General features: G+C 38.3%; 1 protein-coding gene across 3 annotated transcripts; it reads right to left on the reverse strand.

The window, feature by feature from the left end:
* Window positions 1-1071: 1071 nt before the first annotated feature.
* On the reverse strand, window positions 1072-21373 carry SLC35B3 (solute carrier family 35 member B3). Of its 3 annotated transcripts, XR_004306108.1 has the most exons (11): window positions 21240-21373; window positions 18543-18821; window positions 16868-16989; window positions 15045-15199; window positions 13890-13997; window positions 11838-11935; window positions 8557-8649; window positions 8031-8142; window positions 5888-6007; window positions 3293-3362; window positions 1162-2481 (listed from the first exon to the last, which is right to left on the reverse strand). XR_004306108.1 is itself a non-coding variant. In XM_015854630.2 (10 exons), exons 2-10 carry the CDS (start codon window positions 18741-18743, stop codon window positions 2331-2333), a joined length of 1110 nt encoding a protein of 369 aa, XP_015710116.1. In that variant the 5' UTR covers window positions 18744-18821; window positions 21240-21373; the 3' UTR covers window positions 1072-2330. The 3 variants fall into 3 exon arrangements, 2 of the variants coding, with proteins under 2 accessions (XP_015710116.1, XP_015710118.1); XM_015854630.2 differs by lacking the exon at window positions 5888-6007 and having other exon boundaries at window positions 1072-2481; XM_015854632.2 differs by lacking the exons at window positions 1162-2481; window positions 5888-6007 and adding an exon at window positions 2501-3209 and having other exon boundaries at window positions 3261-3362.
* Window positions 21374-27775: the final 6402 nt, after the last annotated feature.

The following is a 27775-nucleotide window of genomic DNA, read 5'->3' on the forward strand; positions in this document are numbered from 1 at the left end:
GACCTTCAGTCTCATGGCTGTATCTTGTAACACAGTTTTTGTGCAAAGAGGAGAAAGATGTGCAGCGTAAGAACAGCAAACAACCACTTCACATCCTGTTCAGGCAGTAAATTTTATGGTGACAGAATCAATCTTTCTTCTGTAGTTTCATAACACTTACTGTTAGGAGTCCAGGAGCTGATGAATCTGAAATCACAACAGTTATTTTGATTAACCTGCACAGCAACAAGAAGAAAAGTTAACAACGCCCCAGTATAATATATGCTGTGAACAATAAATATAGTTCACAATCGTGAACTTGATGTACTCCAGATAAAACAAAGCCAAAACTGCATTATCAGATGTGTGGAAGCGGAATGATGGGTCTTGGTTTAGTGATGGAACTCAGTAGGTCAGGTTGATAGAAGTTCTGCAACCTATACACTGTACCTTAATTCCTCTGAGAAACTTTGGGAGGGACTTCCTCAAACATTTATGTCAAACAGATAGCTTCTTGTTTCTTTTATGCTTTTTTTGACCTTTATATGCTTCTTTTGATCTTATGTATGTATGTAGCTTTCACATCATTTGGTTCCTGGAAGTTCAGTAGAGTTTAGTAACAGACACAGGTTACAGATGGCACAATTGAGACTGAAACATTGTCCAAACTGCAGCTCGAATTCTAATCACCAAGTTCCATCAGGATGAATTGAGATGCCAGTGGTCTGTAATTGCTTCCTTTTCACTGGCTCAAAAGCCACCTCCCTTTTAAGCCTGATAGATAACCCCACTGCAAAGAGTAACCTAATTTAGGGAAAAGAATGCATGGGAATAAAGGAGTTCCAGGGGAAAGACTTGGTCTAAAATCCCCTCTTGCACCAAACCTGAAATTATAACCCTTTTTCATCTCTTATGTACAACTCTGATTGCAGTATGGACACTGATGCTAACCATGGCAGGTCCTTCCTCTCTTTGTTTCAAGGTGCCTATGTGTCAAATTCACACCTTTCCACCTAATCCAGCCCGCAATAAATAATGTAGCAACTAGAAATTTCTGACCGCACAGTTCTTATTATCAAAGCTCCAGTTGTCTAAGTTGAATAAGTCATCAATTTTTTTTATGAAACAAAAGAAAACAAGATGCAAAGGATGCGACAACAAACACTACCATGACTGTGTGAGAACAATGAACTGTAAAGTGATCTGTATTTTTAAAGTGCTAGTGTTAAATACATACAATGAAAGAGAAGGCAAGTGATTCAAAATGAGTCAAAAAGGAAAGCTGGAAAGAAAAATGGACTCAATCTTCTCAAATTCACAATGAAAAGACTGGAAGTAAATTGCCTCCTCCTATCACAAAACAAAGGAAATTGTGGTCTGAACACTAACCTTCTTAAATTCATTACCACACAGAGACCGACATGATCCATATCTCAAATCCAGTATCAGATGCTGTTATTCTTTAGGCCAATACTGAAAATAGAGAATTTTAATTTGATGATACTAGTTCAGAGAACCTTCTTTCGTATCTCATCACACCACTTTGACAAAGAGGGCCATAGGCCATGGAAATTTTCCTGCTTCCCCATAGAATAAGCGAACTACAATCTCTTACACCACTATTTCAATCACGACATTTTCATTTTCTGTTCTCAGCTACTTGATGTCCAAAGTCCACTTCCACTGTTGTAAAAGCACGGGTGTTGACTGCTCAAACAGAGTCTTATTCTCATTTCTTGCAAGTGATGACCACCGAGCAGAATGACACCTTAAGATTTCCAGTAAAACGGGAGTTATGACAATAAGTTTTGTGATGACCTGATCAGTAACTTATTAAAAACACAGCATTTTTATTTAACGTGACAAAGAGTGACAACATACCATATTCTAAATCTTGCACCTTTAAAACTGCAATTTGGTCAACCAGTTGATAATTAGGTTCCATTAAATGTGAATACAGTGAATTAACATTTAAATTACCTCAGCCAGACAATTAACGAAGACTAAGAAACACTAATCTGGAATCAGACACGTGGCCAATATCATTAAAATGCCCAAGTAAGTCTTCTACTGTGTCACATTCAGAGTGCAGCTTCTCAGCAGTTTGCAAGGAGCTGCTGTCCTTCATTGCCTGATAATGCCACCTGGTTAAGGCCTATAATGCCTTTCACGATGAATTCAAGTGCTCTGGAGAAAGGGCTCACAAAAATGTGCATTTCCAGCCATCTGCAAGCAGAGACTGTGCCTTCAGCTCCTTTGGTTTTAATAATGTTCCCTTTGGAAAGCGAATCAGTTGAAGACCGTTCCAATAAAACAGGAAGTCAGAGTCTAGACATGGCATCAACCATTCTCTATACAGTTTGTGACAACGTCCTTGTTTTTCTTTCTTCCACATTTCTTTTCCAAATACCATGCAGGGAAGGCAGCTTGATTTTATCCATATTCTTACTGTAAACATTAAGAAATATCCCAAGGACAACCAGTAAGCCTGACCACACGTATCTGAAGGGGAGAGAAAGGAAGGAAAAGAGGTTACCATTAGGACTTTATACTGAACAGCATTTATGATTTAGAGATTAAAATAAATATCCTAATTTATGAGAGAAGAAGTTAAAAAGAAAACACTAGAAAACACAGTAACAAACAAGTTAGTGGACTTGGAGAAAGAACGTCCTTGAATATCCATTACTACCGTGCTGCAATCCTTTCTTTCCTTGTACTGAATGGACAGTTTTTTAAGGTGGTTTTATGGTTAAAAAAACAAACAACATTATTCATATAAGAAAGATCTGTTAAAGTACAGAGAGGTTTTAGTATATTTTCCTCGTCTACATTTAAGAGAGCTATTCTCTCTACTAGTGGTCTAAAACACACTCACTCGGTGTCTTATGTCTATACTTCCCAATGCACACTTCTTGTTTAAGCCCTGGTATTTTAAGCCTCAACATTTTTACCTGTAATAAACAGCATTTGGGCATTGAGCTCTATCTTCATTTTAATTTTAAATTTCTCCCCAGATAGGAGAGGCTTCCACTTGTCATTTAAAGCTAGCTAGGAATTCAAGCTTGTTCTCAGAGAAGATGTAATACTGAAGAAAGGCCTCCCTTTATCTAAACCTTCCCAGAGGAAGTACCCAAACAATTCATTAAGTATCAGTATCATAAATCCTAAACATAAATCATAAATATAGAACAAAAACCATTGAAGCCTGAATACTATTAACTACTGTTATAAAGCCACGATCAACTTTTTTCTTAAATAGAATATATAAAATAAAATATATAAAAATACACTTAAAATTACAAATACTTACTGGAATGTGAATGGCTTCGCAAAGAACAAAAAAGAAAGCACAATTGTCATTGCTTTTCTTCCTGTTGTTACTGCAGAGAAAAAACAGAAAATTATTTCTTTAAGAATCCACTGACAGCATAAGAACGCAAGACAGTCTCCGATATTAGTAGACACCTTCGCTAAACAGTTAGGGATCTGGCTACACTCATTGTCATCCCTGGTGCAAAGGCGAAGTGTAGATGCACCTCTCCAGTGTAAAGTAACGTTAAAATCATGAATCAGGACAAAGGGAAATGGTTTCAAACTTAGCAAGGGTAAATTTAGGTAGCATGTAAGAAAAAAGCCTCTACAATAATAGTGGTGAGGCACTGGAGCAGGCTACCCAGAGATGGGGTGGATGCTCCATCCCCAGATGCCAGGCTGGATCAGGCTCTAAGCAACCTGATCTAGCTGTGGATGCCCCTGTTCACTGCAGGGGAATTGGACCAGATGACCTTTAAAGGGCCCTTCCAACTCTAGCAAAGATTATATGATTCTATGTTAAGGAAAACAAGTACACCATCCAAGTAGTATCATCTCTAGTCCCAGAATCTGCAGCACAAAATCTCCCAGAACAAGACTTGGTGTTTAACAGCTTTACTCTAATCAACTTGTAATATCTGAAAGCAATGAACACTCCCTGCAAGTAACTGATAATGTGAACTAAAACCTTTGGTCTGTTAAAGCTGAAAGAAGTGGATTCGGATCCAACGGGACTTGGACACTCCAAATCTCTTGCCATTCTCATGTGATTTTATCACAGTCCAGAAGTCTAGACAGTTGCTTTGAGCTTTATTTTTAAGTGGAATGAGAGCAGCCATATTGTAATTCTTTTGAAGTTAATGCAATTTCAGCTATATAGCAGTGCAGAGAAACGTAACTTTGACTAGGAATCTAGAAGACCGTAAGATGCCTGACTTCAATGACTATGCATTAATAAGCTTTCCTTAAGTTCTTAGTAGGCCTTCTCCCACATGTGATCTCATCACTAGCAAAAACAAGGCTGTAAGAAAAGCTGGGAACACAATTCTGCAAGCAATCTGCTATTTTGCTACGATTATGAATGAAATGTTGCTAGTAAACTGCTTATTTGGAAACGTGTATCATTTAGCACTGAAACATGCAAACAGTAAACAAGTAAAAGTATTATGAAAACCTTGAAAAATGTTAACAGCGCAGCCAGGTGTACAAATTCAGCTATGAAGGGCCAGATAAGATGTTACATGACAGCACAGGCTTCCATTTATTAAATAATCTTGAACAACTACAGTAGAAAACCAGGTTTTTTAGCAGCAGAAAATATTTTGATGAGCACAAAGTACTTTTTGCTATAACAAGGAATCTTTTCTCATTACTACAGTCATATTAGCATTAACTTAACACCATGACAAAAGGAACCAATAACTACGCATGTTATTAGGACTAGAGGGAACGGTTTCAAGATGCGGCAGGGGAGATTCAGGCTGGATATTAGGAAGTATTACTTCTCAGAAAGGGTGGTCAGGCACTGGAATGGGCTGCACAGGGAGGTGGTGGAGTCACTGACCATGGGGGTGTTCAAGGATTGACTGGATGTTGTGCTGAGGGACATGGTTTAGTGGGAGCTATTGGTAATAGGCTAATGGTTGGACTGGATGATCTTTTAGGTCTTTTCCAACCTTGGTGATTCTATGATTCTATGCATCTTCATGCTTATTTTTTTCTCCAGTAAAGCAAGTTTCACCCTCCACAAGCATCTCCCACTCAATATTTTTCCTCGTAAAAGCAAGTTTAACACTGGAAGAAACAGCCTTCATCACTGCTTCATCTGCCCCAGCCTTGACCGCTTGGTAAGAATTTCTATACATTTTAAGAAATTTATGTACATCAAATAGAACAATTTTGTATAACATGAAAAATGAAACACGAGTGGAAAAAAAATATTGAGTTTTAATTAGAAAACAGTTCGCAGATTAATAATTTAAAAAAATGGTTAAATTCAGTTTTTCTAATCATGATTATTTCTGTTCTTTCAAATCAGTTATTAATTAAAATATTTATGTAGCAATTTCCTTCTAAATTAAGTGCCTTTTCTTCTTTTTCCCCCGATTAAGTCTGATAATTTCTCATTCTGCTCATAGAAACGCAATTTTCATTAAACTCCATCACCCCACTCTCTCCACTAAGGAAGAAGGTTGACAGGGGGACAGTAATGAATACGGTTGTTCTTCCAAGGCGTGGTAAACCTTCTCACATTGCTACGGCCAACACAGAAAGGGCTCAAGTGTTAGGATTGTCAAGGTTAGGCACTGGGAAATCTGGGAAGGTTCAACCATTCCACAGCACTCTCAAACAATTTTTACCACAGGTAGATACTTCTTCTAAAATTTTTTTAAGAGCTGCTTTAACACATGAACCAAGCCTCTTATCTGGGCCAACTTCCAGCTACTAGATGCCCTAAACTTCAATAAAAACAAATACGAAATGGTAGTGCTACAGAGAAGAATTAATAGAATATCAGAGCATGCAATTTTCAGGCCAGAAAATAACTGTTCGTATCTTCCTCTGTGCTAATGCAAATGAAGTAGAGCGTTACCTGACAGAAACCAGCTTTTGTGGGGAGAGGGAGGAGAGCAAAGTAGTTCCATGGCATCTTGCTACACCTCCCCACCCCAGTCCCTTGTGACTGATGTTTGAAGTTTTAAGAAAAGGTAACCTGAGGAAGGAATGATCCTGATATAACCATTCTTGACAGAATGCTGTAACAACTACACATGCAACAAGAGAAGCTAGATAGGCAATGGCCTGTTCTTTGGAAAACTCACACAGGTGACTTTAAATTTGGAAGTTCTATTCAGACAAACCATTCACTATTCCAGCAGCTGCACATAGTAGAGTAAGAATTTTAGGGGTAGTCTGAAAGTAGACATTACGACTTTTCCTTCAGTGTTGTGAGATACATTGAAAATGTCGACATTACAATTAACTACTGCTAAAATTAACAGCGGGGTCATTTTTGTTTACCCTGATGGTTGAGGATATTCCAATAGGTAAACACTTCAGCTGACTGTTTACAAACTCACTGTGATTCAAGTTGAAAACAATCCTTCACTTGCAACAACTTCATCATTTTGCTGTAGCTTTGGCACACTCAGGTAGCAATCATCTCATGCTAAAATTTGTCAAAGCTTCACACACACAAATGCAACACACAACGGACTAATGCAAACAATTCCTGTTATTTGTCTTATCAGCAGTTTCTTTGATTTAACTACATACTGTTCCTCCTTTAAGGTAGACAAAGTTATCAATAAACTCGCTTCCTTCTATGAAGCAATACAGTTGGCCTTCAAAACTGAATATATTTAATACTTATCATTGTTTCTAAGGCACACGTATCAGCTAACATATTAATAAAGACCATGTATAACTAGATGACATTACTTGCCAGTGCGGTGCTGAGACTGGTACTAGCTGTCTACTCACTCATACAGAGCCTTACAACTCTAGCTATTAAGATTTCAGTCTCTCTATGTGACTTTTCCAAATGACCTATTACTCAATATGAAGGTTACGCCCATTTATAGATGGGGTAAGAGTTAAGTCTGACTGTCTATGGAGATTGAAAATCTATAACAGTTGTGACTGCCTCTTGTTTCAAGTCCACTTTTTCCTCAGTTATTGGGATATGTATCTGGATATTGGGATATGTAACCTGGAGATTGTCAGCACGGTTAGGTCTGGCTTGCATTTACTTACAGAAAAATATTAAAGTCAGAACATCATATCACAAACTTTTTAATTGGATATGAACTGTCAGAAGAACAGGTACAACAGCAATTAGTGAGTTTCTTAACTTGGAGAGGATTACAGGAGCCTTTAACACACTTGAGAGATTCATTTTGTCATACATATACGTCACACTGGTAACTGGGAAAAATGTTTTTAATACATTACTGATAGCCTGCATCTGTACTTTACATCTTTTTTTTCTTGACATAGTTGATATAGTTACGTGCTGCATTAAGATTCAACAGAAAATATGACCGTTTCTTTGGGCCAATTGCTCTGTCAGCCTAAAAGGAAAACCAAAAGGCCAGACAGTCTGCTTCTGCCATTGACATTGCAGTCCAGGAGAAGTCTGTTTAGTTTATATCCTGACTTCCAAAACAAATACTCATTAATCCATTCCATTTAATAAAAAAAACCTGAATAAACTGTTGCAAGAGTCAAAACTTGTTCCACTTGAGTTTATTTTGAACTGACTTTTAGTGTTTGCTTAACTAAAAGTGTGTAGATATGCACAAAATCTTCAGAGAAATCCTTTGTACCTTTCCTAATGTCATTATTTGTTGGAAATCTCCAGAAATTCTATGCTTAAGGTGTCTGCCATACCTTACTTGAATATGTTTTTCTTCCATGCTTCAAGTAATACTCATCTTTTCCTTATATCTTGGCTGCATTCCTCAGTTTAGAATAGTGCTGTTTCTGTGTTATAACACAGCATAGGCCACCTGCACAATGCTATTTAACATGCTCTGCTATATTCAAACTGCAGCAGGAAAAGAAGGAGGAAGTTCCCAAATACACACAAGAAAAGATGCGTACTAAACAAACCAACATCAGCGTGAACAAAAGAAAAAAAGGCCAGAGAAACAATAATTCTCAGAAGCCTTCCTAAATGATAAAATACTTCATGTTTTTATCCCAAAAGCAGCAAAGACATCATTCGTTCTTACCTGTTACAGCCAAAAGGGCACCAAAGATTTTAATCAAAGCTAGAACAAAGGATATTCCAAAATATCCAGTCAGGGAGAAAAGGAATGCGTAACCGTAAGTCTGAATTGGATGCTGCAACAACAACAACAAAAGCCTGTTAGGAAAATGTAAAACAAACCCCGAGGGATTAAAAAATGACAAAACTTCAGACTTTAATCAACCGCTTGAGCAATAATAAGCTGTTCGACAATGCATTCATGCAAATATACTTATTTAATTTTAGTTAAATAATGGAAAAATAATTATGAAATTAGAAGCTTACAAGTTTGGTTTTGTGATTTCATTGTCTTTGTTTTTTAAACATCATCACATTATCTTATATGATAAAGACCGTAACAAGATATTTAATGTATGAAATACACGAGTCAACCAGGCTACACAATGAAAACAATATTAGAGAAGTGGTGAGATTTTCTAAACTAAGCAGAGCAACATTCACTATTGAGGTTGTCTGCAGGAAAAAAAAAAGGGAATTTTTACACCTACCTGTGAGCAAAATGCTACTGCAGGGCTTAATCCGCTAGTGCAAGTTAATCCAAACAAAATATACAGAAAACCTATTGAGTAGGAGTATAAAACCTAGAAGAGTTTATGAGAAAATAATTACCAGGTGATATCATATGAAAGTAGTAAGCATTAACCATTCTTTCTATCCACAACTACATGCAAGAGTTTTCTAAGCTAGATGGTATCTTGAAGTCAGTGCTGACTGTTAAATCCTCCAAGTTCAGGATTTCACAGTCCAAGTAAAGCTTCTGAAAACTATATAATTACCTTGAATAATACGCCAAAGACAGATAGATTTCTGCTATTTATGCTACACATTAAGAAGCTTTTAAATTACATTAAATGTGCACTTAATTACCATAAGCTACCACAATATGTGTCACAAAGTGTCCCCTGTGTCACTTCAGTTCATCTATACTACACACTTGCATTATAGCTATAGGATACCAAATCTTGACCTATGTGTAGCTCTGGCATAGTTCAGAAGCTGGAGCTGCCCTTCTATACACACGCTGGTGCAGAGGGCAGTGGCCCTTTTCCTTATGAAAGGGAGGCAGCAAACAAAAATACTTTACATGTTACTGAACAGAAAACATTGACTTAGTACAGTTTCAAAACACAGTGTCAATTACAGACTTGATTCTTCTGCCAAGGGCTTTATCAGTTGTTTCCTTGCAGTATCTCAGTAATTTGCAAAAATAAACACGCTAACAATCGATAATAGTGCCACGAGATGATGAAACACTTGCAGTTTATTACAGTAAATAAGGATCAGTATATGTTCCTGTGACAGAACTATAGAACAAGGACTCAACAACACGTAGCTAGTTCCTCATAAGGAAGGGTAAAGTAAGTCCTCCTTAGAGTCAAACATAAGGCAAAATCAGATACTGTAACCACTCTTCTAGAAAATGATTTTATCTACAAGACATCTTTTCTCTTTTCATAACTGCTTAATCCAGAGTGAGCTCCAACTTTTCCAAGAGATCCCATGGATGGAGCCAAGAAAGCAGAATCTAGGCCTCAAAGAGAGAATTCAATGTCCTTAATCACTACACTGATTTTCCATAAGCGGAAGAAAATACCAAGACCTACATCTGTTCATTTAATAGAGAATGAAAAGCAAAGTTTTGGAGAAATTCTAAGACAGGCAACAAATGTCAGATGACTGATTATGAGACACAAATTGGGTGAGAAAGCAGCTGTGTAGAGTTTTCTATTTCAGAGATCATAGCTATAAAAGGCTGTGCTGAGTCACATAAGGTTCTCCCTGCTAAGATCTCTGCCTCTGGCAGCAGCAAACAGAAGATACTAAGAAGTACAGACTTAAATTCAAGAGTACAGTGATATCTTCTCAGTATACTCCATTTTCCAGAAATTGCATGTTGAACTTCTTTTGTCGCATGCATAAACGAAGCTTACTTCTAATTTCTTCTCTATTTCTTAAGCTGTACTCATAAATGAAGAACCAGATTAACTAGTCACATCAGCTGACGTATAGTGAAATTTCATTCCACGTAGCTCTTTTTATTTGTGGCATATTCAAATAGTGTTTGTCATAATAAAATCCTGACTCAACTTTAGAGAAAAAGATGCCAACTTCAAACAGCAGTTTACCTAAAAGGAAAATGTCACAGGCTAAGAACGTATAATCCACGTTCCCAAGAAGCATATGAAATACACGAATAAGACTTCAATAATAATAATACTAAAATCATGTATTTCACAGAATTAGGAGCACATACATCCACTTGTTCCAAAAGACAATTTTTTTCTGACTTCAGCACAACAGAACATGTTCCATAAAAGACTGACTTTTAAGCACTAGCACACTAGAATCAGAAACCCATTAAGGAGAAAAAGCAATGCATTCTATGCAACAGACACTATATGTGCTAGAAGAACAGTATGTAATTTTTCAGAAATGAAGATCATGATCATATAGAAAACTCCCCACTGACTTCAGGCCTGCAGGGCAGATTCTTCCCTGTATATACAAAAATAAATTGTATCTTGAAATAAATCATTTATATAGCATTGAAGGAATGCCATCCAGAGGGATGTGGACAAGCTTGAGACGTGGGCCCATCCACCCTCATGAAGTTCAACAAAGCCAAAGCACAAGGTCCTGCATCTGGGTTGGGGTAATCCCAAGCAGAAATACAGGCTGGGTAAAGAATGGCTTGAGAGCAGCCCTAAGGAGAAGGATTTGGGGGTGATGGCTGATGAAAGATCAGCCAGCAATGTGCACTGAAGCCCAGAAGGCCCTGGGCTGCATCAAGAGAAGCATGACCAGCAGGTCGAGGGAGGTAATTCTATCCCTCTACTCTGCTCTTGTGAGACCCCAGCTGGTGTACTGCATTCAGTTCTGGAGCCCCCAACACAGGAAAGACATCTCAGTGTTGGAGCAAGTACAAAGGAGGGGCACGAAGATTATCAGAGGGCTGGAGAACCTCCACTACAAAGACAGGCTGAGAGAACTGGAGCTCTTCAGCCTGGAGAAGTCCACGGAGGGATTGTTATATTGGCCTTCCAGTACCTGAAGGGGGCCTACAGGAAAGCCGAGGAGAGAATTTTTATAAGGGCATATAGAGACAGGATAAAGGAAAATGGCTTTAAAATGGAAGAGGGTAGATTTAGACTAGATATAAGCAATATATTCTTTACAGTGAGGGTGGTAAGAAACTGCACATGTTGCCCATGAGGCTGTGGATGTCCCCTCTCTGGAAGTGTTCGAGGCCCAGCTGGATGAGGCTTTGAGCAACCTGCTCTAGAGGGTGGTGGTCCTGTCTAAAGTAAGGAGTTGTAATTAGATGATCTTAAAGGTCCCTTCCAACCCAAACCATTTTATGATTCTATGACTGTTTTTTCTAGCTCCAATATACATTTGAAATTGGATACAGAAAACAGCACCCTTGAATAAAAAGCCATACAAGAAAAAACAAAACAAACAAACAAAAAAACCCAAACTAAACAACCCTCCAAAAAAACAAAAACAAACCAAAAAAACCACACCCAAAAACCAAAAAAGGATGTGTACTCATAAAGTAACTGTTCACATATCAAAGAGAAAAGCAGATATAATTCCTTCTTTTGCCATTGTATACGTTGTCTGTGACAGAACATATTTCAAAATTGCAAAGGATGTTAATTCTGTATTAATTCAGCCTTTATCCTGCCCAGATAACAATATTAGTTGGATTATTTAAATGCTCTTGAAGTCTGTGAGACAGAAAACTAAATGAAAAACTAATATTTACCATTTCTGAATTAGAACCATTGTGCAACTTCATAGCTTTTTCCTGTACATTTCCTATGACTGCATCTGCACAGAGTGCAAGGGATATTAGGACCACACCTAATAAAGGAAAAACAAAAACCTGTTAAGAATATTTAACATCAAAGCAGAATAGTGATAAAAATCACTCCATACTTATCCTGAAAAAGCTCAGAAACATAAAGCAGGTAATAGAGTAATAATAGAGTGATAAGAAAAATGCAAGAGGATTCACTGTGAAAATCCTTCATTGCTGGAATTCTATTCAGGTATAGACGCTTTGCTTTTATGCTACATACCTGGCAACAACAAAGTCATTACAGAATCAATACCATCATCAGCTTTCCAATAACTAAAAATAATAACTCTCTATTCATGTCAGTCACAATTCATTTCTCAATCTCTAAATTCCCATTCTCTCCTGACTGTAGGAAGTGTTACATTTAATATCGCAAGAGTTAGAAATTAATGATATGTATAGATTAAAACACCACTGTTCTAGAAGTAAAACATTATATAAACTTGTTGAGCCGAATAATTTTGTCACCAAAATCATGTTTACTGCCTGTTCTAGTCTTGGTCCCTTAAAAGAACACGATTATCCTGAAGAATGAGGAGTGGGAGACTCAAAAGAAGTAGTGCTGAATTTTCTTAATCTTATGTTTTTAAGATTGGAGATCTCACAGAAAGTGTACCAGAATAGTATTGGCTATGCTACAGACCACAGTATATACAGATAATAACTTTCTAGAGGAAAGGTGCATCAGCTCCAGCTGAGTGACACTTTTGACCAAGCATGTCTCCATCCGTGCTAGCATGCCGCCTCCAAGCAGTACTTAATGACGTGGGCACATCACAGGACAAATACATGGGTTCAGTACTGGATTGATATGAGAAAAGCTATACGGAATCTGTAGTGAAAGTGCATCTGAATGAAGAGATGTAGAGACAAGATGCATTTAAACTTTACAGGCAGATGCTGGGGGGCATGAAAACAGGAGTTGTTATGCTCATTGCAACAGCATTGAACATGCCAAGCAGCAGCAGGAAAATCATGAATGAGAGCAGTAACATTGTATACCACAGAAAGCAAAAATAAAAAGGATTGGAAGCACTGGTTCTATGCTAGCTCTGAAACAGATAAGATCATAGAATCATAGAATGGCCTGGGTTGAAAAGGACCACGATGATCATTCTGTTTCAACACTCCTGCTATGTGCAGGGTTGCCAACCACCAGACCAGGCCACCCAGAGCCACATCCAGCCTGGCCTTGAATGCCTCCAGGGATGGGGCATCCACAACAAATGTATTTCTTCCTTAGTTACAAATATGTACCTGTTCTGGCAGAAGACAGTTTTTGTTTTCTTTTCTGAACTCTTTCATGTGAAAACATAACCTGTGTAGATTCCTTTAATGACCCAGCAATACCGAGGCTGGAAGTCAATAGCAGAAAAGCAAACAACCTGTAACATTCTTGAAGGTATGACATGGGCAAAACTTATGTTTGCTCATGCTCTGTTTTAGTATTTGCATTGGATAAAGACTATGCATTCTCTTAAGTGTGAATAAAACAAAACAGACAAGAAGGAATAGCAAAAATGCAGAAGGTGAGCAGTAGAATTGACAGTGTCTATGCTCTAAGAGTTAAAACATCAATACGTATAAGGGTTCTGAAATGTAACAAGACTGAAAGGTTGAACTGGAGAAGACAGTCTTGTGCAATTTTAAAACCCTCAGACTGAATTTTTATCCTATTTATTGTAAGGCATCCACAGGGAAGTAAATATTTCTTGAGAACAAGTATGTAATATTACAACATAAGGGGTGGTTATTTCCCTAGCTTTAAAGCCCTGAAAACTAAGGCTTGGAGTAAATGTCTCTACCTCCACAGATACGTTTCTGCCAGTACAAATACAGAAAATAACCTGTATTTTCAGCAGGATACATGAGGCACCAAGAGCTCTTAAAAGTTTTATGGAACGCCTACAGTATAAAAAGTCTGCATTTTATTATACTAGAAAAATGTATCTTTACCTGTCAAGTTGAAGTTTGGTGCAACTGTGCTGTCAGCTAAAGTAAACCATATTAATCCAAGACTCATACACAGGGCAGCAGACACGTCTGCAATGTTGTAACGTTTTCCTGCAAAAGCAATAAAAACAACATGAATAAGACTCTAATACTCTCAGCATTTTGTATTTCTCCTGTCAGCAGACTAGAAGGCAACGGAAAAACTGTTTAGATGTCATTCACTCCAGCAGAAGTCTTAATGCTCCAACCTTTCATGACTGAAATCAGTTGCTTCTACAGCAGCAGTTCCTAAAGCAGAGAAGGATCTTAACAGACTACAATTGATCACAAGAATCAGATAATAATTTTACTCCTTACACACATTCCTCCCTAACAAATCAGCATCTGAGCATACTCAGGAGAATTTGGATATTTTCTTAATTTTTCTCTTATTCAAAGGATTTTGTTTACCTTTATTGTTTAGAGAAAAGCACTATACAAGCTCACTCTAAGGCAACTATAACCTCACAAAGTAACAGAAACAAGTAACTATTGACAGTGTTCCATAACATTTTCATTACAGAACTTAACTGATTTAATGAATCCTTGTGTATCAAATAAACGTTAACCTTTTATAATATACTTAAACCTACTAACTCCAGAAACACTGAAATTTATTCACACAACTACAGTCTTATCCACTGTACTCCAGATTCCCATTTCTGTTCTTCAGATACAAACAATGATTTTGGATTAGCCAAGGATGACTGAAGTCAGATATACACCCAACTAAATCCTTTTACTTCGAATAATACATAGAAGTTATGAATTAAGATTTTCAAACAAAAAGAGTAGATTTCTTCACGAATTATTAAATGCTAATTGATTTTTTTTTCATCTCAGCACTAAAAATGGTTCATTTATGAAGTGCTTCTGTTAAGAAAAAGTAATACTAACTTTAATAGTCTACGTAAAGCTGGAATTTTGCAAGTAATCCATACAACTTTTTTTTTTACCACCTTCTCTGAGAAGATGCTTTAGAAATGTACATTCTAGCTCCTATAGGAGCAATGGTAGCTGTTCCTCCCTAGTCAGTGGGATTTAGCAAAGTACAGGATTCCAGATACAACTGCACCCTCAAAGATAAATAAATAATAAAACAGCAAGACCAATTCTTACCTTGTATAAAAACCCCTCCTACCATAACCGGAATCAGTTTACAGCACTTGAAGATGACTTGAGTAGGGTAATTAAGATATCCTAACGAGGTATTTGACAAACCCATAGTTCCCACTGTCAAGAAGGCTATTATCATGTAGGTTTTGCCAGGAATTCTACAAAATATAAACATATGAAAGTTGGTATTACAGAGACATCTAGAAGAGACTAAGCTTAAAAAAATTCTTACAAAGGAGTATGTCCATAATAGAGCTTGATCATTTTTCTCACTCATTTTTGTTCCATAACAGGAATTTTATAATGCACATAAAAGACTGGTTTCAAACTTTTTCTTTCACTGGAAGCCAATAAATTTTGTTCAAATGGAAGACACAAACTTCATGGCTCAAAGTGTCCAAACAAGAATGTTTTAACCTCCTTCTGAGAAGGTATATCACACAAGGAACAAGACAAAGGCTCTAGGTTACTTGTCAAAGGAAACACAAAAGATCAGTACACCTAGGTAACCTGAATCGTAATCTTTTCATTGTCACCATGTCAATTTGTCTTAGCTTTCATACTAACACTGATGGCCTACAAATGAAGAACTTTGAAAAAGTGCCACTGAAAAACTCAACAGAAATGAAAAGTCAATTCAGATGCTATGAGGAGATCCTCCTTGAATATTCTCAGGTTTGTTCTTTTCAGCTTGATGAAATTATCATCTGATAACGTATGATCCAGAACTAGCTTTTACCTACCAATCACTGTGTTCACTTGGTGATTTTTCAGAGCTAACTGTTGTGTTCGTTCTCCTATTTCTCATGCATACTCAAAGCCACAGTTAGCAACATGTCTTGTGGTAATGCTGTCTTATCCATAACTCATTATATGACGCAGGCATACTCTGAGGCATTAACAAACAATTTGTTTAATAAAATTTAAGTGTAGATACAGACTAAAAATTAGGAAACAGATTCTTAATATCTGCAAGAAGTTGCCTGGATTACATAAAACAAAAGGTAAAAATATATTGAGGGCCTACATTTGCAACATAACTTACATACCAGGGCAAGTACTATAACCAATACCAAATGTTTTGGTAATGAAAACATTAATACTAGTTAACGTGCAGTTACCTGGTAGACAATGTATTATCTGATACACGTCTGAAAGTCAGCTGCCTTGAAATATTCTCAATTATATTGGTTGTAAAATAATTCTATTAACTAAAATCAGTATACAATAAGTCAACCAATGGTGACTACTTGTAAGCAACAATGGTTATGCTCAACTAGGAAATAACGTTTTAATGTAGTTTTAACATCTGTGCACAACAACTTCTATCCAAGCTTCCAGAGTGCTTCAGTGTGCAATTTGCAAAGGCAGTACTTGGACAGAGAGCCACAGAACAGCCACACTGACTCATATCAATCTAACCCATATGCTTAGGATTTAAGATTGCAAGAATCTCCTGGGTTTACTGCAGTTAACCCCAGTTGCACTTGGGGTATTCTAGACATGCCAATACCAAGCAGCATGGTCAGCCTGTATCAATTCACTTTGAGACTGAATACTATCCTTAAATGGGACAAAGCAACAGTACAAGTCAACAAGACCATTAACAGGCCTGAGTTCTAAATGGTTGCTTACAAAATATTTCTTAACACTACCCTTTAAGTTTATATTATTATAAAAATAATAAGATTATTTTTAATAATGAATCTTCTAACAAAGCCTCAACACATTTACAATGACGCAACAGAAGATAAATTTACCATAAGCATCAAAATATTTCTTTTTTTGACTGATAGCATGCAAAACGTTTGGAAAAAACCACATACCTTCTCCTTTTGTCCTGAATCAACTGCAATTCTATTAGTCCAAAAACGGAATAAAATCCAAATTGCACTAAAGTGAGGTACCAACCAAAAGGTTTAAAACCTTCCACTGAAAATATCAATTCCTATAAAAACAAAACCCCACCAATGTCACATACATACAGCAAAATGTCATGTTCAAAATAGTATTTTACTTTATGCAAATCTAGCCCTTACTAGAATTAACTAGAATTCACTTGTCTCATACAACTTGCACAGTACTGAAGAAGACAATTTAGTTTCTCCAAAATGCAGTAAATAAATGTACTGCTGGTTTAAATCCACTGAAATTAATGGATCGATTCATCAGGGAAATACACTTGATCCATTAATATTTATCTCGAATTATAGATGGTTTCCTGTCTCCTTCCCAGTTCATTTACTTGAGCAAATTCTTTTTAGCGAGAACCTGTAAATAGCTCAAAATACATTAAATGCATATTTCCACTAAGAGACATATTTACTGGTAATTCTCATCACTTTGAAGTGTGGAACTCAAATTTTGAGTGCCTAAATTAACAGAACTTGTGAGCTTATAAATTTGTGGGCTACAGGGACATTTTAAACTGGAATGATTTGCAATGGAAAAAACACAAGCGTTGCACATGTGTTAATTGTAGGTGCATCAAGAACAACAACAGAATCTGCTTAGTATTTCCCTTTTGAGATTCTGCTTTTACTCACTGATAACTCCCTAACTATCTGGAAGTAAACTTTTCATTTGAACAGTCTTCTTAGGTCTTTTGGAAAACCACACTGAAAACATGATTTAATCCTTTTCAGTCACTGCTTTATTGAGAAGACTCATTTGAACTACAAGAAAAAATAAAAATAGGAACAGAAACATAACTGGCCAAGATAGAAGCAAAAAAAAGGTGTCAGGAGAAGGAATTATTAATGAAAATAATAAAATACCTAGCATTTCCCTGAACTCTATGCTTCTGTTTAACAAATAACAGTAACATACACTTCAGCCTTGTCCTGAAGGATGAGCAGAGAGAACAGAGTTACTACTGTACTGCAGTCACTGAACTCAAGTGGATACAGAGGTGCCAATGGAAAATTGATGTCAGAGAAGCTTTCCACTGAAAGAGTGGTGAGCGCTGCCAGACAGGCTGTGGATGCCCCCCATCCCGGGAGGCATTCAAGGCCAGGTTGGATGAGGCCCTGAGCAGCCTGAACTAGTACGTGATCCAGCAGCTGGCAACCCTGCCTGCGACACAGGGCTTGGAACCTGATGATCCTTGAGGTCCCTTCCAATCCAAGCCATTCTATGGTTCAATCAGCCTGAATGGTTCTAGAATTTGTTTAGAGAAGACGATAAAATCACATATCAAAACACACATTAAAAATAATTACGTATTGTGCAGTATGTCTTGAGCACAGAAGAAACAAATTATAAAAATGAACTGAGCCAAACCTCAACCCCATGTGAATTTTTGTAGAATGTTAGATTATAATTGCTTATAAATTGCTATTAAATGTGCTTTAAACTGCTCTTATATTCTAAGAGCTTGATTCTGCAGCGAGTATCTATTTCATATGCCTTTACATGTTAAAATAGTAGCATATTACTACTTTGAAAGAATTTCTTTTAAACAGGGAGAAGTACAATAAGACACAAATTCATAGCATTTACCTGTAAATATCCATAGATTAGATAAAACATAAAAACTCCGGAAACACAGATGAAAAATTGAGCCGGCTTGTTAAACTTGCTAAGATTAATGCCAAGGACTATAACATCATCTACTGATTTGATATGGGGTGACATAGTCTGAGATTTGGAAGGTACACTGATGGAAACGTATTTTCTTGCTGAAGTGAATTTCAGATCCATGACTCCTCATTCGCTGCATTCGGTGCTGCTGTGATCTTCTTTCTGTCCTCCTTTTTCCTTGTGTCCTCTGACTGAAAACTGAAAGAAACACTAGTGTCAGATAAGACATCATAGATTGCTTTCCAACAATAACAGTAAACAAAAGTGTGTTTGTCCAAACGCATTGTTTGCCCAGGGAGGTTGTGGATGCCCCGTCCTTGGAGGTGTTCAAGGCCAGGTTGGATGGGGCCCTGGGCAACCTGATCTAGTAAATGTGTATGTTTGGTGGCCCTGCCAGGCAGGGGGGTTGGAACCACATGATCCTTGAGGTCCCTTCCAACCCGGGTCATTCTGTGATTCTGTGAAACGTGAAATTTACACGGAGTGTAGAAAGGTTTAAGAGTTTAGCTGGACTGTCTTATTTGCAGCACACTGAAAACTAATATCAATTGCAGAGTATCCCAAACTGGCCTTTCTATACCAGTGGCTGCTTGGCAAGAGTGATCCCCATGATCAAATCCCAGTGAAAACAGTGGTATGAAGGCACTAGGCTCTGCCTAATTTACTTCATTTTCACAAGGAAATAGAGCAGACTAGTCCATTACCAGTGAGAATTTGCTAAAAGCTACAGATTCGAACGGTTATTGGCTAAGTATTGAAGTGAAAGAAATTATTCCTCAACTGTCACGTTTACACACTATTTCTCACAAACTTCTGATGGAAAGAATTTGAAGATTAAAACAAGAAGAGAAAGAAGTCAGTCTCAAAAGTGAACCTGATTCTCTAACTAAGTATACACGACTGGCAATCCACTGAATATTAAATGCATGCAGCCATTTCTACGTGCAACAGAAAACAAAATTAGATAAGGGAAGCCTGGCAAATGAAGTTAGCAGCTTATTAGACTGACGGGCAAATAATTTTTAATTCCAAGTTCAGGGCAGATTATGACTTTTGACTTTTCTTCTTGTTCTCAGCCTCAAAAATAAGCACACTGGTCCATCAGTAGTCCCCACATTTTTAAGCATTGTTGAGAATCTAATTCAGCCAGCAGTAAATAATCACATTAAGTTGGTCTCAGCTATTTAATTGGTTGTGATCCTCCCCTTAAAAATACTTGCTATACATGAAAAATACTCTTCCCACCACTTCCAAATGGAAAACGTACTAGCATATGGAGGCTAGATAACACAGTAAGTGTAGCAAACATAACCTGCATTGACTTCAACAATTATGCAATACAAGGAACAAGAAGTTTAGCTTGAAAAGGAAGGAAATGCATAAAACTGACATTGTGTCCATGCTCTTTTTCTTTTTTTTTCTTTAAACCTGGATACTACCAAGATTCCTATTAAAGTTCTGAAAGAATAGCTTTGAGGACTGTAACAGTAGCTTAGGGACCATAGAAACTATGCTTAAATTCAAAGCTCTTCAGATGAAAAACCAGAAGTAGAAGGTAGGAATTTCTCCCTTGTGGACTGTTAGTTAATCACAAAGTGGGGCAGCCATAAAAATGGAAAAAGGTTAAACATGCTTGTTCAGTAGATACAAATGTATGGATGGCACCCTAGAAGGCAGCAGCAAACTTTTTGATACAACCTTGTGCATGTTTCTGATCCCTCTCAGAGATGAGTGTAAAGAATGACTACAGAAAAGACTGTCATGATAGAAAAATCACAGAATCACAGAATGACCTGGGTAAGAAGAGACCTCAAGGATCATGTAGTTCCAACCCCCCTGCCTGGCAGGGCCACCAAACATACACATTTACTAGATCAGGTTGCCCAGGGCCCCGTCCAACCTGGTCTTGAACACCTCCAAGGACGGGGCATCCACAACCTCCCTGGGCAGCCTAACCACTCTCCTAGTGAAGAACTTCCCCCTAACATCCAACCTAAATCTTCCCTCTTTTAATGTAAAACCATTTCCCCATGTCCTGCTATTAGACGCTTGGTGATCCTTGATCACCGAGAGAAATCACTAGATCAGGATACAAGTTACTACTCTTGCTTAAAGAACTGAGCTAAGTTAGGACTCTAAATGTCAATCCTAAGGAGCAAACTCCCTAGCAAGGTAAGACATCATAGCAGAACTTCTATTTATGTTACAGCCCATTCAGATCTTTCCTGACCAGTATCAGGAAAAGTGCTTTTTAATGCCACATTTTTCTCAGCAATATCAAAAGCTGCAGAAATAATCTGATTTCCCCTTATCCTGCCGTTATCAACCCTTGTAAAGAGCTGACTCCCCACCTGTTTATAGGTGTACTGTTTATAGGTGTACTGTTTCAGGTACTGAAAGGCTGCAATGAGGTCACCCCGAAGCTTTCTTTTCTCCAGGCTGAACAAGCCCAGCTCCCTCAGTCCACATTATTTAGTGACTGGAGAAAAAGCGAGACCTCCAGCCACAACCGGAGCTCCAGAGCAGCAACAGGCCGCCCCTCACAGCAGCGAGCTACGGCCGGAGGTTCTCGTCGCTGACAGGACCAACACCGCCCCGTTTCCCCCCGCTACTCACCGTCACGTTCAGCTTCCTCCCCGCTCACTCCCACCGCGTACCTGCGGGGAAAGGGAGGAGGACACCCGGACAGGAAGCAACGATGCGGCCCCGCACCCTCCCCGCACTCCGGAAGGGGAGGCACGGTGCGAGCACCGATCGCATGGAGCCGAGAGTTCGGCGATCTGCTCCTCGTCCTGAGGCGGTGGAGCTCTGCTGTGTGCTGCCTCCGGTTCTTACGTGTGTGAAATGGAGTTTGAAATCGAGTGACGGTGGATGTTAGGGGGAAGTTCTTCACTAGGAGAGTGGTTAGGCCCTGGAACAGGCTGCCCAGGGAGGGTGTGGATGCCCCGTCCTTGGAGGTGTTCAAGACCAGGTTGGACGGGGTCCTGGGCAACCTGATCTAGTAAAGGTGTATGTTTGGTGGCCCTGCCAGGCAGGGGGTTGGAACTACATGATCCTTGAGGTCCCTTCCAACCCGGGTCATTCTGTGAATCTGTGGGAGAAGGGGTGTCTGTGAAAGCGGAGCGTGGAAACTAAAGTGCTTTGCAGCCGTGAAAGGAGTTTCTGCTCTGGCTTAATGAGAGCAGTGATAGCAAAGCGCATAGGGAATATCGCAGCATAAACATCAGGTAAAAAGCTTAGAAAGGGAAGATAGATAAAGGCAATATCATAATTACATGTTACTTCCAATATGTAGTGCCTTCTATTTATCTGCATACACATACAAAGGACACAATAATGTCATTTGATGGAGCAGATTCTCAGCTACAAAACACTACTTTTAAACATAGTCACCACCAGCAGCACTGCATTTTCACCCACTGTGAACAAAAGCCTGCATGTCTTGCTGGTAATAACCTACACCACTGGAGGTGACCCACTATTGCCATCTCCACTACCAAAATGCACCACCCACCACCTCACTGCGCTTATCTCCACTGTTTGGTCTCCATCAACATTCAGCAAACATCAGTGAATGTCAATGGATGCCATTTTTTTCCACATGGAGGAATTCAGTGACACACCTTTGCTTCATACACGCCATGTCATACACGGTATGTCAGACGCCATTTTGTCAGCCTGCCCCTCTGCTGCCATCTGTTACATGGCATCAACATATAATGGAATATAGGTGGGAAGGTTCATATGTGTGTATTATGGATAGAAGTTTGAAAATGCATCAGCATTATAACTTGTTTAGAGTATTTATTAAGTCTCCATGAAAGAAACAGCTACTAATAAGCGAATAAATACAAGCTTGCACATGGTCACTGGCAATTTTTTAGCTTCAAGTAAATTTTCTAGACATGTCGACTGCAATAAACTTTATTATTGTGTATGTTAACAGAGTGATTACTTCTCTATGATGTTTATGTTTGTTGTTTTTTTCAGGTGCGAAGTAGGTATCAAAAGGAACAGAGCAATAGCAGCAAAGCTCTCTCTCACCTTTGTGATGTTTGGTGGCAAGTTAAAATACATAGGAGGCAAGATTTGAACCCAGTGCCGAAGAAGGGAGTAGAATGGATGCCTCAGTGGAAGCCAGCAGGTAGGAGGAAAGTTCAAGTCATACTGCTAATTAAGGCTGGCTAAGTAACCTGTGATGGGAATGAAGGGCTTGGGGCCATTGACAAGGAGGAGTGCTGAGGAGAGGCACGCTGACAAATGTAGTTCTGATGTTCCATCACATTTGAGAATTTGAAGTCTCGTTGCTGTCTTACTATTTCATTCAGAAATACATACATTAGTCTGCTTGATTTTGTCTCAGAGGGACTCCTCTCTGTGTGTAAAGAACATGCATTTTTTCACTTGCAATCCATTTTTCTATTTCCATTATCTGTATTCCATTATTCAAACTGTAGAAAGTGTGGAGTAGAGTGAATGCTGGAGATTGTTCTCTTTAAACAAAGCAGAAAAATGAAGCATGAGTAGGATGCTTATTATTGATCTCACAGATGTTTCTGCAGTCTGCAGTATGAACATGTATGGATTACTGGTAAAACTGGAAAGCAAATTACATTTTCTTTTATCACTTTTAAAAATGAAGTTAGGGCTTATGAAAGGAACTCAATTCAGACTCCGGGGACTTAACTTCTCTGTTTATCCAGGAAATAGATATTGTACATCACAAGCGGAGGCAGTGCAAATATTAAAGATCTCAAAGTTGTCACGCTGCCTATTTAAACTTCTCATTCTTCAGCAATTCAAGAGGAAGTTTACTTTGTACAGAAACTTAATCCTTTGTCTCTTACCTGGAATGCATTAGTGAAGATGCACAAGCAATAATGCTGATGTTTGTAGTTCTACTGACAAAAAGTTTTGTTCACTACAATCCAACTTAGAAATGCCAACGTTACGATATTGTCTTTATGGCGTGGATTGTTTTATGAATCCTTGAACAGGAGTGTTCCTCATTTCTTGACTGTAACGTAGAACCCATGTGCCCATCCTCTCAGAACTGTGTGTTTTTTGCTTTGCATTTTTAGAACCTACTGTGTTGACTGAAACATGATATATGCAAATGAGTATGCAGTATGTGATGAGTTAGGCAGCTAAAACCAGTGTAATTTACCATTTTATTGTCTTTACCTAAAATTACTTGCAAAGTATCCTATTTTTATACGGATTGTGCTTTAAGGCTGTACGTAAGACAACTAAGTATTGTGCAGAAGAAAGTATTGATTAGATAGAAGGGCATTTTGCCCATCACAACATGTCATCCACTGAATCTAAGGGAGATGGGTGAGCTTAGAAACTCAATTCACAAACAGAAGTGAGAATGTTTCTCTCTGTAGCATCAGGAAATGGGGAAAAACAGTATCTTTCTTCTCCTGTTGATGACTATAATGCTGTAGCTGATAATTACTGTACATTTCACTGTAAGATTTTCCTGCCAGTTTTGTACTGCTTTTTTAATGCTGCTATTCTTGGAGCAAGCTGCTGTGGAACAAGAACAAAGTAAATAGAGACACATGCAGAAGAAAGACTTGATAGAATCATAGAATCATAGAATTACCCAGGTTGGAAAAGACCTTGAAGATCATCAAGTCCAATTGAAGCCTAACCAGTACCCTAACTCTAACAACCCTCTGCTAATTCTTATCCCTGAGCACCACATCCATACAGCTCTTAAACACATCCAGGATAGGATTATTTGCTAGGAATAGGCTTAAAATTGGGAATAAGTGCCTGCTGAAGCTGGGAACAGTGAGTTAGGTGTCGCAATATTAATTTCATTAAGCAAGGACGTTTTCTCTTATGTAACACTGTTATTTAGGTTTCTGCAACATGTGCTTTTTGAATCCTCTCCTATCATAGAATCATAGAATGACCTGGGTTGGAAGGGACCTCAAGGATCATGAAGCTGCAACCCCCTGCCTGGCAGGGCCACCAAACTTCCACAATGACTAGATCAGGTTGCCCAAGGCCCCATCCAACCTGGTCTTGAACACCTCCAAGTATGGGGCATCCACAACCTCCCTGGGCAGCCTGTTCCAGGACCTCACTTATCACTTGTTGTACTTTAATGTCAGCTGGAATGATTTTTCCTAGCCTGATTTTTAAAAGCTTTTCTAACCTATGTCACATAGTACTGCATTTTACTGCCTCAGAAAACCCGAACTGCAGTTTTAACGGTAACAAAAAGCTTTATGATTATAGAACTCCCTGTTTGAAGTGTGTGATACATCATTTCATATTCAAGGGGAAGCGCTTGTATTTAGAATTATAAAGTTAAGGTTTTTCCTCTGTCATAACAAAGGACTGCAATATTGATTTTTAAATCTTTAAATTGCACTTAAAACTTGTAACATATGAGCAGACAGACCATCTATCAAGTGTCGCTAACTCTCTAGATACATATTCCTATCTTATCCCTGGTGCTTGGGAATGCCAGCAGAGTATCTTGGGTTTTAGAGAAAGCAGGTGTGCACACGTGCATTCTCTCCCTTGTTGGGAATTAAGTTTGTGGAGAATTCTGCACTTGTAACTGGCGGGTATTAAAAGCAATTGTGCTTAAACCAGAATATCTTACTTGAGGAGGTTCTGCCATTAATGGCCACTTTAGGTCACAAAGAACCTTCCGTAGAAAAAGACCGTTTTATTCATAAGCGGCTCTGAGCAGATGTCATAACATAAAACTGTTACACCAGTGACACACTGTAGCATGTGAGTAATAGCTGCCCGGTGCCCAGCGCTGCAGCCGCTCATGGACGTGTTTGAAAGACTTACCAGTGCCCAGTGTTGCTGTCTCCACTGCTGCAATGCACCATCTACCCTGACTGCACTGACATCCATGTTGGATCTCCATCAGTGTTCAGCAAGCATCAACAAATGTCACTGGCTGCCATTATTTCCACCTGGGTAATTCAGTGACACACCCTGCTTGATACACATTTTCATGTTAGACACCAATGTGTCAGACTGCCCCTGTGCTGCCATCTACCCCACAGCAACAACACGTAACAGAATGTTGATGGGAAGGTTCAACCTCTACTGCCATACCACCAACACCTGCCTCTGATGTCATGGGACAACATCATAAAATGGATGGCGTTATTTTTTGAGCTGGCCTCATGAGTTATGTCATATAATTAATGAATATAAGCAACAAAACGTTTTGCTTTTTCATATTTTTGATTAAAAATGGAGAGCAACAAAGCACTAAAAATAGTTTTACCTTGTTTTTGTGAAACAAGTGCATCAGACTGGTTTAGTGGCAGTGGTCGCCATTCTTAGTGAGCTCTCAAGGTGTTTGTCAGAGATTTTTAATGAAATTTGACTATTCTTGTACTTCATCCTCGAAAACAGTTGTTCACGCGTGTATGTGCTGCCAGAAAGCGATGACAAAAGCAGAACCACCACCATAGTGGCACGGGGTAGGGGGCAGCAGCAGGACAGGCTTGGCCAGGCCTCATGCACAGTGTGAGTAACACACCTGCTGTAAATAGTAGGATGTGTTGTGACTGTGCAAAGTTTGATTTCAGGTCTTTCTTCTGAGAATGGTGCTGAATATTCTTCTGGAAGTGTAATGTTTTGGAAATTCGCTATGTAAAGATACATCTCTTTATGCATTCTAAAGATTTGTGATGTGTGCCCTGATAAATAATTGAGAGATGTCTATTGGGGTTTGAGAGCCAACCGAACAAAAAATACTCCATCGGTTTGAAGGTCCATTCAGCCATTCACTCTGATGGAGCCTAGGGAGGGGCATAGGATCTGGGGATGCATTAGGAAGCCTTCATCCTTATGTTGCTCCCTAGCTTGTTCTAGTAGCTTACCTGGAGCTTGTGGCTAGGTTGTTTGGTATCCACTAGTAGACATTGCTTCTCTCATTTTGCCTATCTAGCTTTGAAGTCATTTATATTTAGAGGACTATAATGTCCAGGTAAGAAGCTGCTGTAGGGAACTTAAACAGATTCTTAACTTGCATATCTGGGATGGAATGTCATGAAATGAGTAAGTGAAAGCATAATTCAGTGTTGTGACATAGATGAACTTGGAAGTTAAATTTTTAGCAAATAAGGTGAGTGTTCCTGGAAAGCAAAATAAGCAGTTGTTGTATTGGTGTTTGGTGGTACTGGAAAGATTGGTGTCTCTCAGAAAAAAAGAAAGGAAAATGGAAAGTCTAGTTTATGTTTTGGCTGCTGGCTTTATGGATATAATAGGTTTGGACAGGCTTGGCTAGAGAATGATACTTTTAAGTGTCAGAGTATTTTGTGTCAAAATAGATGAGTAAAACTTTTCTGAAGTTCATTCATCACTACATTTTAATTTGTCTTAAAAGAGGATTGAAGTAATTTTTTACATTTCAGTGCTTTCTTCTACTAGATTAGTTAATGATGTTTGTTAATAATCTGGGTCAAAGAACTCTTACTGATGTAACAAATATACTATCCTTATTATTGAAGACTTGCTGTGATAAATAATTAGGTTTATATGTATTACCAAATTTTCTGAAGGCAAAAAAAGGATCGTGAAAAGCTCAGTTTCATAAGGGAGTCTGAATAAACTGTCATGATATACATGGGAAGGTTTTTAAATGAATTCTCACACCACTTGTTTTTTACTCATGGGTATTTTTGTGATATATTATTGTAGCTTATGCGTATCTTGCAAGCATGAATTAATTGATAAAACAACAACACTTCAGAGAAAAAGAAGTTTTGTTACCATGTTATAGGCATTGTAACTGTTGTACTATGTGATACAGTGATATTTCCTCGTTTATATGGACTTCAATGGTTTGGATAAGAAGAAAATGCAGTTCTCCTCTTTGTTTCATTCTTCCTCTTGATTTGCAGGGGTTAAAAACTTGGGATCTGTGTGCCAAAATCTTCTTACAAAAAGTGTTATGTTGAAGTCAAGATATTCTAATCTTTACCCCTCACTTATCTGAATGGACCCATATGGAACTAGGGTAGACTCTCCAGTGAAAATGTTTTCAGTTAAGCTTATTTTTCTCTACCCTAAATCAGTATAAATCTTTATGTTCCATACATTAAAACGTGCTTTGGAAAGTTCAGAGAATTTATGAGAGTTGCCAGAGAAATCACCAT

The sequence above is a fragment of the Coturnix japonica genome, chromosome 2, assembly GCF_001577835.2.
Source record: "Coturnix japonica isolate 7356 chromosome 2, Coturnix japonica 2.1, whole genome shotgun sequence".
NCBI lineage: Eukaryota > Metazoa > Chordata > Aves > Galliformes > Phasianidae > Coturnix > Coturnix japonica.